Source organism: Tubulanus polymorphus, chromosome 10 (genome assembly GCF_964204645.1).
Source record: "Tubulanus polymorphus chromosome 10, tnTubPoly1.2, whole genome shotgun sequence".
Classification (NCBI taxonomy): Eukaryota; Metazoa; Nemertea; class Palaeonemertea; order Tubulaniformes; family Tubulanidae; genus Tubulanus; species Tubulanus polymorphus.
Genome location: NC_134034.1, coordinates 12,511,234 through 12,529,892, shown reverse-complemented (window position 1 = coordinate 12,529,892; position 18,659 = coordinate 12,511,234). Strand labels below are relative to the sequence as shown.

The 18,659-nt window shown below is 44.2% G+C and overlaps 2 protein-coding genes across 2 annotated transcripts; one reads left to right on the top strand and one right to left on the bottom strand.

Moving 5' to 3' along the window:
- Positions 1–580: 580 nt before the first annotated feature.
- Positions 581–3,693, bottom strand: LOC141911622 (melanopsin-like). Its single transcript, XM_074802610.1, has 5 exons — positions 3,607–3,693; positions 1,904–2,036; positions 1,583–1,704; positions 908–1,126; positions 581–820 (listed from the first exon to the last, which is right to left on the bottom strand). The coding sequence occupies exons 1-5, from the start codon at positions 3,691–3,693 to the stop codon at positions 581–583; spliced, it is 801 nt and encodes a 266-aa protein (XP_074658711.1).
- A 711-nt stretch (positions 3,694–4,404) lies between these two features.
- Positions 4,405–9,921, top strand: LOC141911621 (uncharacterized). The gene has a single exon (XM_074802609.1). The coding sequence runs from the start codon at positions 4,405–4,407 to the stop codon at positions 9,919–9,921; it is 5,517 nt and encodes a 1,838-aa protein (XP_074658710.1).
- The last annotated feature ends 8,738 nt before the right edge of the window (positions 9,922–18,659 follow it).

Here is an 18,659-nt window from a genome sequence, read left to right as displayed (position 1 = left end):
ACGTTACCCATATTCTAATAACGAAAAGAAGAGATAAGAGAAGATTTTTTCTTTTCAAATCTTTATTTATTTACTAATAATTCACTAATTATTGCGTTATATTCAAACATGTGTTTCTTAAACTGAGTTCGTATTACTTCATTTTGAATCGTAATCATAATTCTATTCTACAAAATGCATGAATTTGTTTTCCAACTAAATCCAAGCCGACTGGGCCGCCACCATCAGGAATAAAATACTTTCAGTACGTCTCGTGTTTCTATGGCATAAAGGAAAATATAAAAGAGGGATTAATATCTATAAACATGTTTACGACCTATTCCATTTTGAATATATGTATGTATCCAAATGTTTGGTAACGTGTGCACATGAGAGTGAATGAGGGTGTGCATGTGGGAGTGAATGGACGAGGGGTTAGGACTTAACTTAACTTAACTTAACTTAACTTAACTTAACTTAACTTAACTTAACTTAACTTAACTTAACTTAACTTAACTTAAAATATTGTGCACAAAACAAAAGCAGAATTCATATTCGACGCCGGGGTTCGAGCCCACTCAATCGATCGAATGATGTCGATTTACGGGTGAACTTGAGTCGGCGATCGACAGAAGATTATTTTGTAATAAGCGGAACGAAATTTTTGATTCGTGACGCAGTAAATGATCGGGTTGACGATAACGGCAGATTTAGCGAGCACCGGGGCAAATGCTGACCACTGTATTGAATACTGATCATACAAGCCCAACGTGCCCATAAACGACACAATGGCGTACGGCGTCCAACAGAACAAAAACGCTGAAACCATAGTTACGCCCATCTGTAATTAGATTAGATTCTTCGTGAATTTTTTTTCAGGAATAAACAAAAATCAGGTTTTATCAGACAAATTGCGATTGAAACTTGCCAGTATGATTTTGCGTTCAGATTTGATTTGCTGCTTCTCCGAATCGGTTATGGTGGCGCTTTCTTTGAATTTCTTGGTGCGCATGCGCGTCCATTTCATGATCGATCCGTACGAAAAGATCATGACGATTAGCGGAATAAAAAACACGAACACAAACATGGCGACGATGAAAGTCAGGTTTCCGGTTCCGTCACTAAACCAGTCTACAGTACAGGACGTCTGCAATGAAATTTAAAACCGATCTTGACTTTGTCAAATCAATTTCTTCTAACTTTGAATCTATCAAATCCAATTGGCACAATCTGCAATTATAAATGATTGGTCAGTTATTGGACCTCAGTTATTGGACCCCAGTTACTAGCCCCAGGGCCCAGTTGCACAGTCGTGACAGTCCAAAAGTGGTCTTAAATCTTAAGACTGGTCTTAAGTTGTTAGATCGAGTATAGAACGAAGTTGGTCTTAGATTGGTCTTAAATCTAAGCCATGACTATGCAACCGGCCCCAGCAGGTCTTAGCCACCAGTTACTGGACCCCAGTTGTCCCAGTTACTGAAATGAGTTTGGTTATTATAAAGGTTTTGAACCTCCCTGAACTGAGTAAGTGACATAATTAACAGTTTCGCGCAGAGTCAATGTATTGTTATTATTCCAAACTCTGGATTATAGATGAACTTACGCCGTGGGGTTCCAGCGCGTAGCTACTCCAGCCGAATATCGGGCACAGAGACCACGTGATCGAATACAACCATATACTACAACTGACTATCCACACTTTTCTCATGGATCCCATACAAAACGCTGAAATGCGAGAAGATGTAACCACAATATAAAACAGTTACATGACTTAGTCACTATGACATTATAGGTTCGGTAAAATGAAATATGATTTATTATACTGTAAATTTTCTTCTACTTTATCTACATTCCCTAGAACTATATGAATCAAATCGGTCGCAATGAATGTTAGCTCCCCCTGGTGGCAGGTTACGGTACTTACGGCTGAACGGTTTCCACACGTGTAGATACCGGTCGAAACTGATCGCGGCTAACATCGTGATGCTTCCGTTACCGGTTAGAAACCCGATGAACCCGTACCAATCACAGGCAGCCGAGCCGAATCTCCATTCGTTCTGTATGTACAGCAAATATTACAAACATTGAAACATATTACTCGCGTATTACCAAAAATACATTAAGACCTACAGTCAACCCCCAATATACCGCCCTCCCATATACCACCACTCCCGCCGTCTCAATGTACATCTCTATATACAAATACATAGTTAAACACCCCCAATATACCACCCTCCCATATACCACCACCCCACCTTCCCGTACATCTCTATACAAATACATAGTAAAACACCCCCGATATACCACCCTCCCATATACCACCACTCCCGCCTTCTCAATGTACATCTCTATATACAAATACATAGTTAAACACCCCCGATATACCACCCTCCCATATACCACCACCCCCGCCTTCTCAATGTACATCTCTATACAAATACAGAGTTAAACACCCCCAATATACCACCCTCCCATATACCACCACTCCCGCCTTCTCAATGTACATCTCTATATACAAATACATAGTTAAACACCCCCAATATACCACCCTCCCATATACCACCACCCCACCTTCCCGTACATCTCTATACAAATACATAGTTTAACACCCCCGATATACCGCCCTCCCATATACCACCACCCCACCTTCTCAATGTACATCTCTATACAAATACATAGTTAAACACCCCCGATATACCACCATACTCTCTATACCGCCGAAACCGTTCTGCACCGATGCGGGCGGTATATCGGGGGTTCTGACTGTATTTATGCATTTTGGTTCTACTAAATTTGATTCGCATAAGAACGGAGGATTCTTAGTCATTCAACTCAACAGAAAGTCGTGTAGATCATCTAAATGGGTGTGGTCGGTCGGTAAAATATAGACTCTGCTAGATTGATTCATTATTTTATCTCGTTAAACAAATTACCCCCTTGATGCTACGAACAATTATCTAACTCAGATAATTGCTCGTAGCTTGATAGAAACAGGAGGTTTAGGACGACCTCTGTGAGTTACTGATTAAACAAATTGAACTTTTTACTTTTCCATAGCTAGTCTCTGCTGACAATAGCAGCAGCGGAAACAGGGTAGATCAAAGCATCTCTCTTGATTAGAAAGCGTTATATATCATAAAAGCGTCAAACAGTCATCGTAGTTAAGATAGCAATCCCCATACATAGTCTATACAAAGTATATACAAAGGCCACCCAGGGGCGGATCTAGGGTCTGATTCGGGGAGGGGTCGACCCCCAAAATAGGGCACAAATGATTTAAAAGGCACCCGAAAGATTGCTCGTCGCAAAACATTGACTCATTTTTGGAAATACAGAGGACGAGCTTGTGAATGGAAACTTTGAATTTGCGTTCAGTTCATTATTTTTCATTTTCCTTTGAAACTTCAAGGCAACTTGGCTGTTTTAAAAACGATCGCTCTGCATCCCCCCCCCCTGCACCGTATGTGCTGCACCGTCCCCTCGGATCCGCTTCTGGTCACACCTCCTTGTTTTATAGTTTTCTAAGCAGTAGGAAAAATGTATATCATCAACATATTGCATCATTACCAACAGATTGAGATTATTGATAATGTATTTTTCATTTTGTGTTAACCCGAAATACGGTACCTGAAAAGCGGCGATCGTCGCAAACGGGAACGCCACTACGCACATAGCAGCGTCTGCTACAGCCAGGTGTAACAAAAACAAGTTCATCGGGGTACGTAAAGAGGGCGTTCTTATCCAGGCGACGAAGAATAAGGAGTTTGATATGAATCCTAACACACCTGAAGTAGAGAGAGACAGAATATAACCGAGTCTTAACTTTAGGTACTGGATCTAGAGTCTAATCAAACCCACACGACTATATGGACCTGGGTACAGAGTCGAATGAAAACCACATAACTGTGGAATTGGATCGCAGGGTCAAATTAAATCCGCACAACTGTGGAACTGGGTCTAGAGTCTAATTAAACCCGCACAACTGTGGAACCGGGCCCAGAGTCTAATTAAACCCGCACAACTGTGGAACTGGGTCCAGAGTCTAATTAAACCCGCACAACTGTGGAACTGGGTGTTACAGATTTATCGCATTATTATGCCCGCTTCACGGTCGTTTATTTTATATTGATTCTTCAATCTGTTGTTCGCCGTATTAATTCCCAGTATGTTTATGGTTGCATGAACTCCAAGTATGTGTATTGTAATATAGTTCACCCGGGTCCAAGTTATTGTGCAAAGTCAGTGTCTGGCACTATTTTTCTATACCAAACTTTATTCTTGTAAACTTACCTTACTATATAAACCCATGTAATTTGTAAATGTGGTGCAGTTAAAATATAGACTTCAGCTTGACAACCAACTCTTCGCCTCTCAATTCTTTGCCGTTAGTTGGTTTTGCCGACATTTTCTGGTCCCTCGAGCCGGATGGAGGAAGAGTTAGCTGGTAAGCTGAAGAAACTGCGGCGAGCCCGTGGGGTTAAGAAGGGTATCTTCACGCGTCAATGCCAGAAGGCTGAAGACTTGATAGCCATCACTGCAACCCGAAAAGATCTGAAAGCTGTCCTGTTGCAGATAGGCCAATATGTTGACGCCATCGACGAGATTAATGAAGAGTTGGTAGCCTTACTGGTAGATGACGCGGATGTTCAAGATGCCGACGATTATATGGCCGAAGTATACAGGAAACACCGAGTAGCTGTCGAGAAGATCACGACGGCCGTCCTCGAGGCCCGAACACCAACACCAACTGATGTTGAGACCGTCGATGAACTGCCTTCAGAAGACCTCAGACACCAGACGTCGCCACCGAGAGTGACACATATGCCATACTTGTCGATGCCACGTCCGATTCCTGCACCATCACGATTGCCACAGATGTCCACGTATACTGATAGTTACCAACCTAGATGGCCGCCAGCACCGACAACACCGCCTAGACGTACGCCCTCGCCACGTCCAGAGCCGTTACCACCAACGCCGTTCCAGCCAGCAGCGCCAAGACCACGCAGTTCAACGTTTGCGAAATCCGTACCCAAGCTGAAACTGCCCGTTTTTCGAGGTGACTCTGCAGACTGGCCAAGATGGTTTGGTTTGTTCTGTTCTATCATCCATCGCCAAGACTCGCTAGCAGACGATGAGAAGATGGCGCACCTACAGAACTCCGTAGAAGGTCCACCGCAAAAGCTGATTGCTGGTATGCTGTATGATGGACGCCTGTACCACCATGCCCTTGAAGCCCTGATGAACCGTTACGGGAAAGAGGATGATGTTGTCCATGCCTGTTTCAGAGTCGTGTTTGACCATCCCCAGCTGAAAGCACATGACGCCACAGCCCTCGAAAGTTACCAAGGAGCAGTTCATTCAGCCGTAACCACGCTACAGACACTTGGGTTTCATGGTGACCTCGCCAGTGCCGAAAACCTGCGCCGCGCTGTCCAAAAATTACCACTAGATCTGAAACGAGACTGGGGGAAGCAGGTCCTAGAATTGGAAAACCGAGCTCAACGTTCGACTTTACTCGACTTCAGTGAATGGTTAGCTCTGCAGCTTCGAATTCTACTCAGCTATGCAGATGTAGCAAAGCCAGATGACCGTTCATCCCGAGGCCCGAAGTCCACGCCGTTCAAGTCCGTGAACAACACTGAAGTTGATGTGTCTTCACTTGCCACTGGTTCCAGCAGTTCACAGCTCAGCCAGTCTAAGCCCGAAGTCTGCCCAAGCTGTAAAGGTGACCACGTCCTGACGAATTGTCCAGTCTTCACGTCCTTATTGCCAGATGACAGAGCGAAGTTTGCTGCAAGCAATGGCCGGTGTTTCTCCTGCCTCCGCTGGGGTCACCGTTCACGCCAGTGTCGGTCAAAGAAAGTATGTACAAGTGCAGGTTGCTCAGAAAGACATCACCCACTGCTACATGGAAGCAGCCGCATATATCCGCGTCGTCCAAGCTCGGAAGGGAGCTCACAGCCGTCAACGGGGACCGTGCCTCAGCCCGTTGCAGACAAGAAACCGCAAGAAGATCCACCTAAGAAGCTAGTTTACACCTTAGCCAGGAAACCTGCTGTAAGTGACGAAGTCCTTCTGCAAGTCGTTCCTCTCCGTCTCCATGGTGACGATGGTAAATTTGTCGACACATTTGCTGTCTTGGATCCTGGTTCGCAGACGTCTTTATGCAGTCAAGAAATCGTTGATCAACTTGGTCTAGATGGTGAAGACAAGATGCTGCGGCTGAATACAGTTGAAGGTCAAGGATGCCAGAGAGCAGTGAAGTTGGTGAAGCTAGATGTCGCCCCGCTCGCAAGTGGTAGCACACAGAAGCTGATAAATGTAGACGAAGTATGGTCCGTTCCTGCCCTGAAGATTCCTGTTGCTCACACTCGACTGAAACCGAAGCAAAGCTGGTCGCATCTTGATGACATAGAAGTCTCGTCGCCAGATATCTCTGATGTTCAAGTTCTCCTTGGAGCCAATGTCACCGAAGCCATAGTCCAGCATGAATCAAGAGTGGGGAAGCCAAATCAGCCCATAGCTGTCCGTACAGATTTTGGTTGGGCGCTTACTGGTCGTACCTGTAACTTCCTGTCACCAGCAGGCTCCAGTCCAAGCGTGTACCTCTTTAAGAAATCCAACGAAGAAAATGACGAACTGACGGCGCTTGTCAGAGAATGGTGGTCAACAGAGTCGTTTGGTGTGAAGTACAGCAAGATGGAAGTTCAGTCACTTGAAGATACGAGAGCTCAGAAGATGCTGGAAGACAATACTCACCTCGTGGATGGTCATTATGTGACGAAGCTGTTATGGCAAAGGTCCGATGTGAAGTTACCAGACAACAAACCATGTGCCCTCAACCGACTTCGAAGTGTGGAAAAGATGCTGAAGAATGACGCTAAGAAGACAGACGCTTACAGCAAGACTTTTCAGACCTACCTAGAGAAGGGCTATGCCAGAAAACTGACTGCCAAAGAAGCCGATGTTCCAAGCCCGAAGCGATGGTTCCTACCGCATCATGCTGTCTGCAACCCCAAGAAGAAGAAGTTGCGTGTGGTCTTTGATGCAGCATCCAGTTACCAGGGAGTCTCCCTCAACAACCAGTTGATGTCCGGTCCAGATTTCCTTCAAAGATTACCAGGGATTTTGCTGAGATTTCGGCAAGAGCCTGTTGCTGTTATGGGTGATATTGAGGCAATGTACCACCAGGTGAAGATTGCTGAAGAAGACCAGCCTGCCTTAAGTTTCCTGTGGAGAGATCTTGAAGACCGAGAGCCCGATGCATACCAGATGGTCGTAAATATCTTTGGTGCCCGGTGCTCAGCAGCCATAGCTTGTTTTGCCCTTCGGAAAACCGCTGACGAGCCAGGGGTCGCTGCAGATGTCCGAGACGCCATTCTACGAGACTTCTATATGGACGATTTTCTACACTCAGAGACTACGCCACCCGAAGCAACCAGAATGGTACAAGATGTTACTCGAACTGTACGCCATGGAGGTTTCCGACTGACCAAGTTGCTAAGCAACAGCAGAGAAGTCATCCAAGCCCTTCCACCAGGAGAGCTGTCCGTAGATGTCGCCACTGATCGTCTACCCTCCGAGCGAGCCTTAGGTGTCTGGTGGAATGCTGAGACGGATGAAATTGGTATCAAGCTGCCTAGTCTGGAGCTGAAGAGATTTTCCCGTCGAGAACTACTCAGGCTAATATCCTCGATTTTTGACCCGTTTGGTATGATAGCACCTGTCATCATCAGAGCCAAAATCCAGATGCAAGCTACATGGTCCAGGAAGTTACACTGGGATGCTGAATTGCCAGAAGAAGATGTTGTCCAGTGGAGAGAGCTCTTACAAGACCTGCCCAAGCTGTCAGAAGTCACGATCCCAAGATGCTTCAAGCCCACAGATGTTGAGCCTGTAAGAAGAGAACTCCACCTGTTCTGCGACGCATCGGAAAAAGCCTTCGGTGCTGTCGCTTATTTCCGAATGATGATGCCAGATGGTACCACCCGATGCTGTTTTGTCATGAGCAAAACTAGAGTTGCCCCTCTGAAGAAGATGTCGATAGTCCGTCTGGAGTTACAGGCTGCAGTCCTAGCTGTACGACTTGGTGAATCCATAAAGAAGGAAGTTACGTGCCACATTGACGAAACGTTGTACTGGTCAGACAGTAAGGTGGTCCTGTCCTACGTGTCGAATGAAAGCAAGAGGTTCCACATGTTTGTTGCCGTTCGGGTTGCCGAAATCCACGACTCTACCATTCCCAAACAATGGCGCCATGTACCGGGGAGTCAAAACCCGGCTGATGATTGTTCCAGAGGTATACCAGCTGCTGCCCTTGCTGAGAGATGGTTTCAAGCGCCAGTTTTCCTGTACCAGTCGGAAGATAGTTGGCCAGATGTGTCGCTGCCTATTGTCAACCTGGATACAAATGATCCGGAAATCAGAAGATCCGTCAACATCACCGCTCGGACGAAAGCCAACCATGTACTAGATCCTTCTCGTTTTTCGTCCTGGACTCGATACCGCAGAGTTGTCGCTTGTGTCCTGAGGTTCATCCGGAATGCTGGTTCGCAGATCAAGAAGTCCAGTTGCAGAATTGGTCCGCTTACTGCCACCGAAATGGATGCTGCCAGGTTGTTAGTCATAAAGTCTGCCCAAGAAGATGGTTTTCCAGAAGAATACTCTGCTATCAAAGCTCAGAAGAAGATCGCTCGTTCCAGCAAACTCCTACAGCTGTGTCCTACCATAGATGAAGATGGAATCCTGAGAGCACGCGGTCGGTTGAAGAATGCTGATGTTGATGTCGCTGTCAAGTTCCCGATGATACTGCCAAGAAGTCATGATGTCACCCGTCTGATTGTCACAGCTATCCACGTCCTCCTGATGCATGAAGGTCCAGAGCATACTTTAAACGAAGTCCGTCAAGAGTATTACGTTCCGAGAGCCCGTTCTACCGTTAAGAAGATTGTGCGCCAGTGCATGAAGTGCAAGTTGAGGCGTGTCCAGCCTGAAGTTCCATTGATGTCAGATTTGCCTGCTGCCCGTTTCAACACAAGCTTCCCATTCAGCTGTATTGGGATCGACTACTTTGGTCCGTTTGATGTCCGCCGCTTACGCAAGACAGAGAAGAGATATGGTCTCCTAGTTACCTGCCTGTCAACCAGAGCTGTCCACATTGAAGTTAGCCATTCACTGGACACAGACAGTTTCCTGATGTCTTTTCGCCGCTTCATCGCCCGTCGAGGTCGTCCAGCCACTGTATACTCGGATAACGGAACCAACCTAAAGTCTGGGGAGAGAGAGTTACGTCATTCGCTAGATGCTCTGAACCAGCAGCGTATCAATGATGAGATGTCTCAACGCCAGATCCAATGGTTCTACAACCCGCCGACAGCCAGCCATATGGGAGGCGTCTGGGAGCGCTTGGTTTCATCCGTTAAGAAGTGCTTGAAGGTTGTCATCGGAAACCTTACTCCAACAGATGAGGTGCTACACACTGTTCTTGTGGAGGTCGAAGCCGTGCTGAACTCGCGTCCGCTAACCTACACCGACGCGAACGATATCTGTCCGTCAGCGCTAACACCGTGTCACTTTCTGTTGGGGAGATCCAGTCCTAATTTGTCACCGGTGATTTCTGATGTAGCTGTTAGTCACCAACGCCGCTGGAAGCAAGCACAGACTCTCGCTGATCACTTCTGGCAGAGATGGAGAAAGGAGTATGTCCCGACTCTGATCAGACGTAGCAAGTGGACTCGTCAGACGCGAAACCTGGAAATTGGAGATGTCGTTCTCGTCGTAGACGATAGGTGCCCGCGCAGCTACTGGAAGCTTGGTCGCATAGTAGACGTTTTTCCTGGAGCCGATGGAGTCGTCCGATCCGCCGAGGTCAAATTATCCACAGGTTTGTTGCGTCGTCCTGTCAGCAAGCTTTGTGTCCTCGAAAAGTCGGACATTTGAAAAACGAACCGTTTTGCGTCGTGCTGTAGACAGTTAAAGACTGAAATCGTAGTCGTAGACGTCGTCGCTTGATTCGAAGTTAAAATTTGATATAGTATTTTTAAATATTGTTCTGCATCATGTTTTGAGCTGGAGGAAATGTTACAGATTTATCGCATTATTATGCCCGCTTCACGGTCGTTTATTTTATATTGATTCTTCAATCTGTTGTTCGCCGTATTAATTCCCAGTATGTTTATGGTTGCATGAACTCCAAGTATGTGTATTGTAATATAGTTCACCCGGGTCCAAGTTATTGTGCAAAGTCAGTGTCTGGCACTATTTTTCTATACCAAACTTTATTCTTGTAAACTTACCTTACTATATAAACCCATGTAATTTGTAAATGTGGTGCAGTTAAAATATAGACTTCAGCTTGACAACCAACTCTTCGCCTCTCAATTCTTTGCCGTTAGTTGGTTTTGCCGACACTGGGTCTAGAGTCTAATCAAACCCACACGACTACATGGACCTGGGTACAGAGTCGAATGAAAACCACATAACTGTGGAATTGGATCGCAGGGTCAAATTAAATCCGCATTACTGTGGAACTGGGTCTAGAGTCTAATTAAACCCGCACAACTGTGGAACCGGGCCCAGAGTCTAATTAAACCCGCACAACTGTGGAACTGGGTCCAGAGTCAAATTAAACCCGCACAACTCGAACTGAATGCTGAGATACTGAACCACGACGAACTGGCTATGACCGCGTCGTTGATTAGGAGTTATCACTATCACAGTTAACGATGGAACCTTTAGCAATTCTATTAACGCGTTTCATTGACGCGACAAAGACGCTAATGAAGGGTACTGTGTATAGGATATCACGTAGAGTCATGAAGCATTCACTAGTTCAATACCGTGCATCATTTACACGACGCCTGCAATCACAAACCTCCCAAAACTCCCTTCATGTTATTCGGCAAATCGCCAAAAGCAAAATCCTGATGAAAGAAAAATCATTTTCGATTTAAGCCAAAATTGACGAGATCAGATATTGCCACGTATGGGAAAACTAAAACTGCCCTAACCCAGGTTCGTAACCGTATCACCAGTTCCGATTTGATTCGAACCCAGGACATCCAGCGCACAAGCCGCACATGCTAACCACTAGACCATAGGACCAGCGACGACTGCCTGTGTTTGTAAGTTTGTCTGGTCAGTGTGGTGACTGGTGACCAGTCAGGTGTGGTGACCGGTGACCAATAAGAGACACGGTTCTACAGACAGTGACTACAGGAGACACGGTTCTACAGATGTGAAACAAAATTTGACTCAATGTTGAAAAAAACTAAGATTTTATTTATACAATTTGAATGACTCTTCAGAGCAGCAGAACTGGACCCAGAACTGTGGAACTGGATGCAGAACTGTGGAACTGGATCCAGAACTGTGGAACTGGACCCAGAACTGTGGAACTGGATCCAGAACTGAGGAACTGGATCCATAACTGAGGAATTGGACCCAGAACTGTGGAACTGGACCCAGATTTGTGGAACTGGATGCAGAACTGTGGAACTGGATCCAGAACTGTGGAACTGGACCCAGAACTGTGGAACTGGATGCAGAACTGAGGAACTGGATCCAGAACTGAGGAACTGGACCCAGAACTGAGGAACTGGATCAAGAACAGCATAACTGTACCCAGAATAGCAGAACTGGACCCAGAACTGTGGAACTGGACCCAGAACTGTGGAACTGGATGCAGAACTGAGGAACTGGATCAAGAACAGCATAACTGGACCCAGAATAGCAGAACTTGACCCAGAATTGTGGAACTGGTGTTTATAACTTACCGATAATCGCTAAATAGTATCCGATAAAAGCGCTGAAACCTGTCGTCAGTTTGATGTGGGGTCTCATCGGAGACGTAAATTCGGTCAAGTTGATGGCTGTAGAATTCATAGCTGTTTCTTCTGCGCGAGATCTTTCTCGTCTGTATCTCTCAGAACGTTTTGTTGCCCGCGTCGTCAAAGTTTGACTGGGGTTTAATAATCCTCGACGAAGCTTATTCCGAAACGACTTCCGCGAAGGTAATTGCAATTAGACCGAATTAACGTCCGCTCAAAGCCGGAATCCATTTGAGACTTATGGCATCGGTTTTTATTCGTTCTTTATTCGAAATGTAATCCGTTAAACGAACCCCTCACATTATTATTAACACGTTATAAATTCGTTATGAGTGATGAAGTCCTAATTCTAGCTTCCGGTCAAATATAATTGAAACACACTTTGATACAAAACGAATAGTAACGAAATGAATCGAAAGATACTCGAAGTTGCGGACTCTCGGACTCTCTCTCTCTCTGTTTATAGCAGACGATTGTTTCACCCTCGACTCCGAGACGACGTTTCTTTTTCAGTCTTTGGTTTTAATGAATTTAGAATTTCGTTTTTGAATCTTTTAAAAAATCGTATGAAGTGGGTTGTGATTACACAACCGTCTGAGGTGTTTCACTCCTCACGACATGTTAATCCTCACATCTCATACAGCTCTCTCTCTCTCCCTCTTTCTCTCTCTCTGGATAGATGCTGAATGGTGGTATAAGTGTATCGGTAATTTGGTCAGCGCCACGCGTGGTATTGGTGAATCTGACCGCTTTATCAAACAATAGCCAATCACCGTTAAGCAATAACCAACAACATAACCAATCAACACGGTGGCCGGATAGGGATGGACACAATTTTCTGAACAACAGGAAGTAACAATAACAAAAATACGTGTGCAGTTAGACAATAATATATAAACGTAAAGAAAACACGTCCAACCAGTGTAAATACTGGACCGAGTTAAAAAAGTCCCGAGGCCACAGTCAGGCTTTGATACAAACGTGGTCTAAGATCTTAAGGCCAGTTCGAGGAGATAGAACGTTTTAAGTTAACTAAGACCGTTTTAACCGAAGGGGCGACTGTGGTGCAAATTGGCAACGAGCGCAGTGTTTTCACCAGATATATAAATCTTTCTACATGATATATTTAGATGAAAAAAAGGCATTCATAAAAATGTGTGTACAGTTATTTCAGGCAGACGTCGATACAGCATCGATAAAGATTTGAATAAGTCTCAGATCATTACCATAATTGATATCACTAATCACTATAAGAAAATTTCCGGACACGTAGTGGGGGGGGGGCTAAACCCCCTAATGCCCCTGTGTACATGTGCTATTGGAAGGATCTATATACATATAGACCTATTTTGATAGATTTAGCCAGGTTTTCAACTCCCCCGTGTTGTAGGCTTTTTTAGTAGGTTTCGCGGTTTTTTAGCGACGCGGCAAAATTTCGCAATGAATCGCGAAAGGCGAGTAAAATATATATTAGTCCCACAATAAAGAATTCGAAAAAAAAACTTTTTAAAACATCGTAAAGTTTAGATTGATTAAGAATCCGAATTTTCAACTAAAGTTGATCACTTAGAACGTTACCGGCCGAATCAACGCGCTATATATACTCGCGCGTCCCCTAGCGGGGTTTAACCGCAGCTATTCGAATCCGGATGAACTTGAGCGATCGGCGGCGCTCGGCAGAAGATTATTTTGTAATAAGCGGAACGGAAGTTTTTATTCGTGATGCAGTAAATGATCGGGTTGACGATAACGGCAGATTTAGCGAGCACCGGGGCAAATGCTGAACCCTGTACACCGTACTGATCATACAAGCCCAACGTGCCCATAAACGACACAATGGCGTACGGCGTCCAACAAAACAAAAACGCTGAAACCATAGTTACACCCATCTGTAATTAGATTAGATTCTTCGTGAATTTTTTTTCAGGAATAAACAAAAATCAGGTTTTATCAGACAAATTGCGATTGAAACTTGCCAGTATGATTTTGCGTTCAGATTTGATTTGCTGCTTCTCCGAATCGGTTATGGTGGCGCTTTCTTTGAATTTCTTGGTGCGCATGCGCGTCCATTTCATGATCGACCCGTACGAAAAGATCATGACGATTAGCGGAATAAAAAACACGAACACAAACATGGCGACGATGAAAGTCAGGTTTCCGGTTCCGTCGCTAAACCAGTCTACAGTACAGGACGTCTGCAATGAGATTTAAAACCGATCTTGACTTTGTCAAATATATTTCTTTTAAATTTGAAATATCAAATCCAATTGGCACAATCTGCAATTATAAATGATTGGTCAGTTATTGAACTCCATTTGTTGGGCTGCAGTTAATGGGCCCAGTTACTGGCCCCCATTGGCTTCCAGTTAGTGGTCCATGTCATTCAAGCCCCTTCAATTTTATTTCACATTTTTCACTTTTCGTTTTAACGCCACGTTACGACCAACTTTTCGTTTTAACGCGCATGGTCGTCTTTTTTCGTGCGGTCGGAACATGTTTTCGAGTCCGAAAGTAGAAATTCTGCTTACATCGGATATATCGGATATATCGGATATATCGGATATATCGACAGTTTTGACAATTGATAATTTCCTACATCGATTCGGCGATTATTCACTTTCATTGAAAGAAAAGGGAGTGTCCCAGTCGAGCAGGAGACTAAAATTATTAAAACTAAACGTAAGATAAAATCAGTAGCTCCTGGGTCGAAGGCCGGAGTATACTTTGGAATCCATGGAACTGGCTTTGCTCATAACGACAGTTTTATATAACCAATAATCTCCCAACATCATCGATTCAGTAATAATTCATTTTCATTGAGGAGGAGCAGACGACCGGGTTCATTTTACGGTGTGCGGAAATGAAATATGATATAAACAATACGTAGTTACACTATGGACCCGTAGTAAGACTATCTTTCACTATTATCATATAAAACCAAACTTTCAAATGTTTGAATGAATGGGGAAACGAACTTCCGACAGTTCGCACGTCTTCGTGCGGTTCCGTATAATGAGAAGCATGACCGAGCGAAATTGTATCCGTTCTGTGGAGACTTCGTCACCGCGTGCGCGCGTAATCCGGCGCGTTAAAATTGTTGTTGTTCGACGAACCCACCAGGGGGCACTTTCTCGACCATTCGTATCGATCGATAATGTTTATTTCCGCCCAGTTCGTTTGCATAAAGAAAATACAATGGCGTAATAGCAAAATTGTCTGATCAATCCTGTCTGTTATATATAAGTCTCTCTCCCAGGGGACGCTAATGAGAAACTCATTAGTAACTAATCACATATTAGGTCTCACACTCACTCATCAAAAACCAACGTTTTTCACGTCATGCTAGCAGTGCCGTAAATAACAAGAAGATTTGACGGCTTTGAAAGTAATAAATGCACAAACATATGTAATATATTACCCAGTAAGGCTTTAGGGCAGTGTCGAACGTGGCTCTTCTTTAATACCCTCAAACCAATGAGCTTCACGCAGGGCGTTATTAGTCGGTTCGATGGAAAGGCCAGAGGGGAACCACTCCCTGCGACCATAAACTCTGTCGCGACCGAGAAGGTTCGAACCGATGGACTCTAGGTCGACAGGGCCAGGTTCAGGCGGCTTAGACCAATCACTGCGTCGACAATATATTAATATACAATAGAAGGCCTACGTCATCTAAATGCCGCCAACGCGGGTCCATTGTAAACAATGTATCAAGTGTTATTTTGCAATGAGCCAAAAAGATATTTCTAAATCAGTTTTGATGAACTTACGCCGTGCGGTTCCAGCGCGTAGCTACTCCAGCCGAATATCGGGCACAGAGACCACGTGATCGAATACAACCATATACTACAACTGACTATCCAGACTTTTTTCATGGATCCCATACAAAACGCTGAAATCCGAGAAGATGTTTCAATGAAAAACCAATGATTCCAGGCACGGGTCCAGAGTGGGGTAATCGGGGGTCCTTTTGAAAAATCACAGGTGAAAATCTTCACCCGACTTTGCTCAATGGCAAAAGTCTACATTACTTCTTAAAACAGTAATATGCACTAACATTGCGCATAACAATGTAACTAGATTTTCTAAATTTTCTAGGGGGGGGGGGCCACCAGACCCGCAATATATAATAATATCTATAAATCTTACTGTGGGTTTTTTTCGCAGAAATGTTTTTCATTTAAATATAGTTATTATACAGTATTACAGTACGTAATATATACTCACGACTAAATGGTTTCCACACGTGTAGATACCGGTCAAAACTAATCACTGACAACATCGTGATGCTGGTATTACCGGTTAGAAACCCGAAAAACCCGTCGACGTCGCAGGCCATCTGTCCGAACGTCCATTCGTTCTGTAACAAATCAATGCACATCAGAGTGAACTCATCATCAACTCGGGGACAAATTTATTAGTAGCAGACGATATACGGATTATCCGAGGGCGCAGACGACAGCGCTATGAGCACGTGCTTCCGTAGCCATTTTCAAAAATACGATGGACATCATTTTAGGGCACTTTTTCCACCCATAACAAGCTAGCAGCTGTTCGCAGCGCAAGATTCTCTTAAGATGAGACTGCAAAAAGTTTTGAAATGTTTCTGGCGGATGACCAGCAGCAGAGCACCCATTGTAGATATCCTGGATCCGCCCAATTCATGACCAGCATTCGCTTTCGTATTAATTTAGGGTTGAATATGGTTTAGTTATGACCACAGCATTCGCTTTCGTATTAAGGGTTGAATATTATTTAGTTATTTGCAATTAAGAAATATAGGCCGTCATTCACCCGTTACCTCTTACCTTGAACGCGGCGATAGTCGAAAATGGAAACGCCACGAGGCACATCATGGCATCGGCTAGAGCCAGGTGTAATAGAAACAAGTTCATCGGGGTGCGTAAAGAGGGCGTTTTAAACCAGGCGACGAAGAACACGCCATTTGAAATAAAACCGAACACACCTGACAAAGAGACAAATGTATAAATAACTGAGTCCTCGCTCACAACTGTGGAACTGAGTTCAGTCAAGTTAAACCCACACAACTGGAAACTGGATTCAGAATCGCATCAAACCCACACACACAACTGTGGAACTGAATCCAGAGTCGAATGAACCCCACAAAACTGTGGAACTGGGTTCCGAGTCAAATTAAACCCGAACACACCTGTATAACATAGAGACAAAAGAAATTATAATAGGGCCGCGTTGCGCACAGTTTATGGTTAGATTTTGACCCTTAGGTTCGTTAATTGCTTATGACAAATCATTTTGAATATTAAAATCAAATTCAGTCACTACCTGTGTAACTAGGCTTATCATTCATTCATATATTTATTTCAGGGTTGGATGTTATCTATTTCTAAAATCGTGCCACACAAAAAAAGAAATATTCCAACAAACATCCGAGTTGTACGGTTAACTCCGAGTTGATAGCCGATCCAACTCGGGGGTGGAGTAGTGTACAATTTACACCTGCCGCCTGTTGACGCTAAATGATATCCTGTAATAATAATAATGATTACCTGTAAATGCTAGATAACATCCGATGAATATACCGAATCCTGTGGTCAGTTTAAGATGAGGTTTCAGAGACGTCACGATGACATCAGTCGAATTGTCATAAACATCAGCCGCAGTTTCATTCATGTTGTGACTGTTTTGTTCGCCTTGTTTTAAATCCTATTTTCGAATAAATTTACGTTAACGTCTGCGCTGTTTTCTTCTTAACCACGAATCGAATTTCTCCCGAGGAGCGAGTTGCCACAGTTCTCCGAGTCGTTTCGTTTAATTTGATGTGAGGATTATAAATGAATCACTTCATTTGATTTATATATTCAAATTTGTAACCGTAGAATTAACCGATATCCAGTGTTTTTACAGGTCGAGACCCAAGTTTGAGAGTTTCGAATTTCTCTCCCGAGTCTTAAGAAGTTTACCCAATTCACAAACCCCGACTCTATTTGAATTGCGACCGAAAAGTTGGTATTTAGTGAAGACGCACTGCGAATTCAACAGAGTTTGATCTTCCCGATCCGCTGTGGTCGGAGATGTAAATGATTTTGAGAGCTACTTTAAGATGCGAAGCAAAATAAATTGACGATGATCGATTAGACAAGTGTCGTCTGGTTGTGCTAATGGATGTGGTGCCATACTGATTGGACATCCTGAGGGACACGTCATTATAGTACGCCCGACGAGATTCAAAGGACGTAACACGACGTGCATCATCTTTCAGGAAGAAAGTTCATTCGATATCGTTGAGAAGTCGTTGTTGTTGAATACAACCGGCCGAGCCTCTCATATATCTATATGGGGTAGGTCTATCCCGGGTCAGACTTAGTTAGTTACCTAATCGTTGGTACCGGTAAGCTTATATAATCGGATGGGTTATACAATTTACAATAAGCTTTTATAATGGGATGCCACGGACAGGTTACTTACTAGGGTCAGACTATACTCGGAGGCGCCCAAATAGGAATTTGAGAAACTCGTTTTTTTCAAACTTGACCAAAGTTTATCATTCGAATTCTACAGGGTTTCTGAAAACGTAACCCAGAATGTTCTAATCGATTATCAATTAAACACACTATTACTAATACACAATAGTTGCATATTGCACCTGATGGAATAGCCCAGTCCCGAGCCCTTACACCTGATGGAATAGCCCAGTCCGAGCCCTTACACCTGATGGAATAGCCCTGTCCCGAGCCCTTACACCTGATGGAATAGCCCAGTCCCGAGCCCTTACACCTGATGGAATAGCCCAGTCCCGAGCCCTTACACCTGATGGAATAGCCCTGTCCCGAGCCAAAGCGTTAACGATAAAATAACAAGAACAACTTGTAT

What these genes read in the sequence shown, in the direction of transcription:
- LOC141911622 (XM_074802610.1), bottom strand. Translation starts at nt 3,693, where the DNA reads ATGAACTTGTTTTTGTTACACCTGGCTGTAGCAGACGCTGCTATGTGC. An exon ending in CGTGTGGAAACCGTTCAGCC is followed by an intron (nt 1,705 to 1,903) that starts GTAAGTACCGTA and finishes CTCGCATTTCAG; the next exon opens with CGTTTTGTATGGGATCCATG. An exon ending in ACGCGCTGGAACCCCACGGC is followed by an intron (nt 1,127 to 1,582) that starts GTAAGTTCATCT and finishes ATTTCATTGCAG; the next exon opens with ACGTCCTGTACTGTAGACTG.
- LOC141911621 (XM_074802609.1), top strand. Translation starts at nt 4,405, where the DNA reads ATGGAGGAAGAGTTAGCTGGTAAGCTGAAGAAACTGCGGCGAGCCCGT.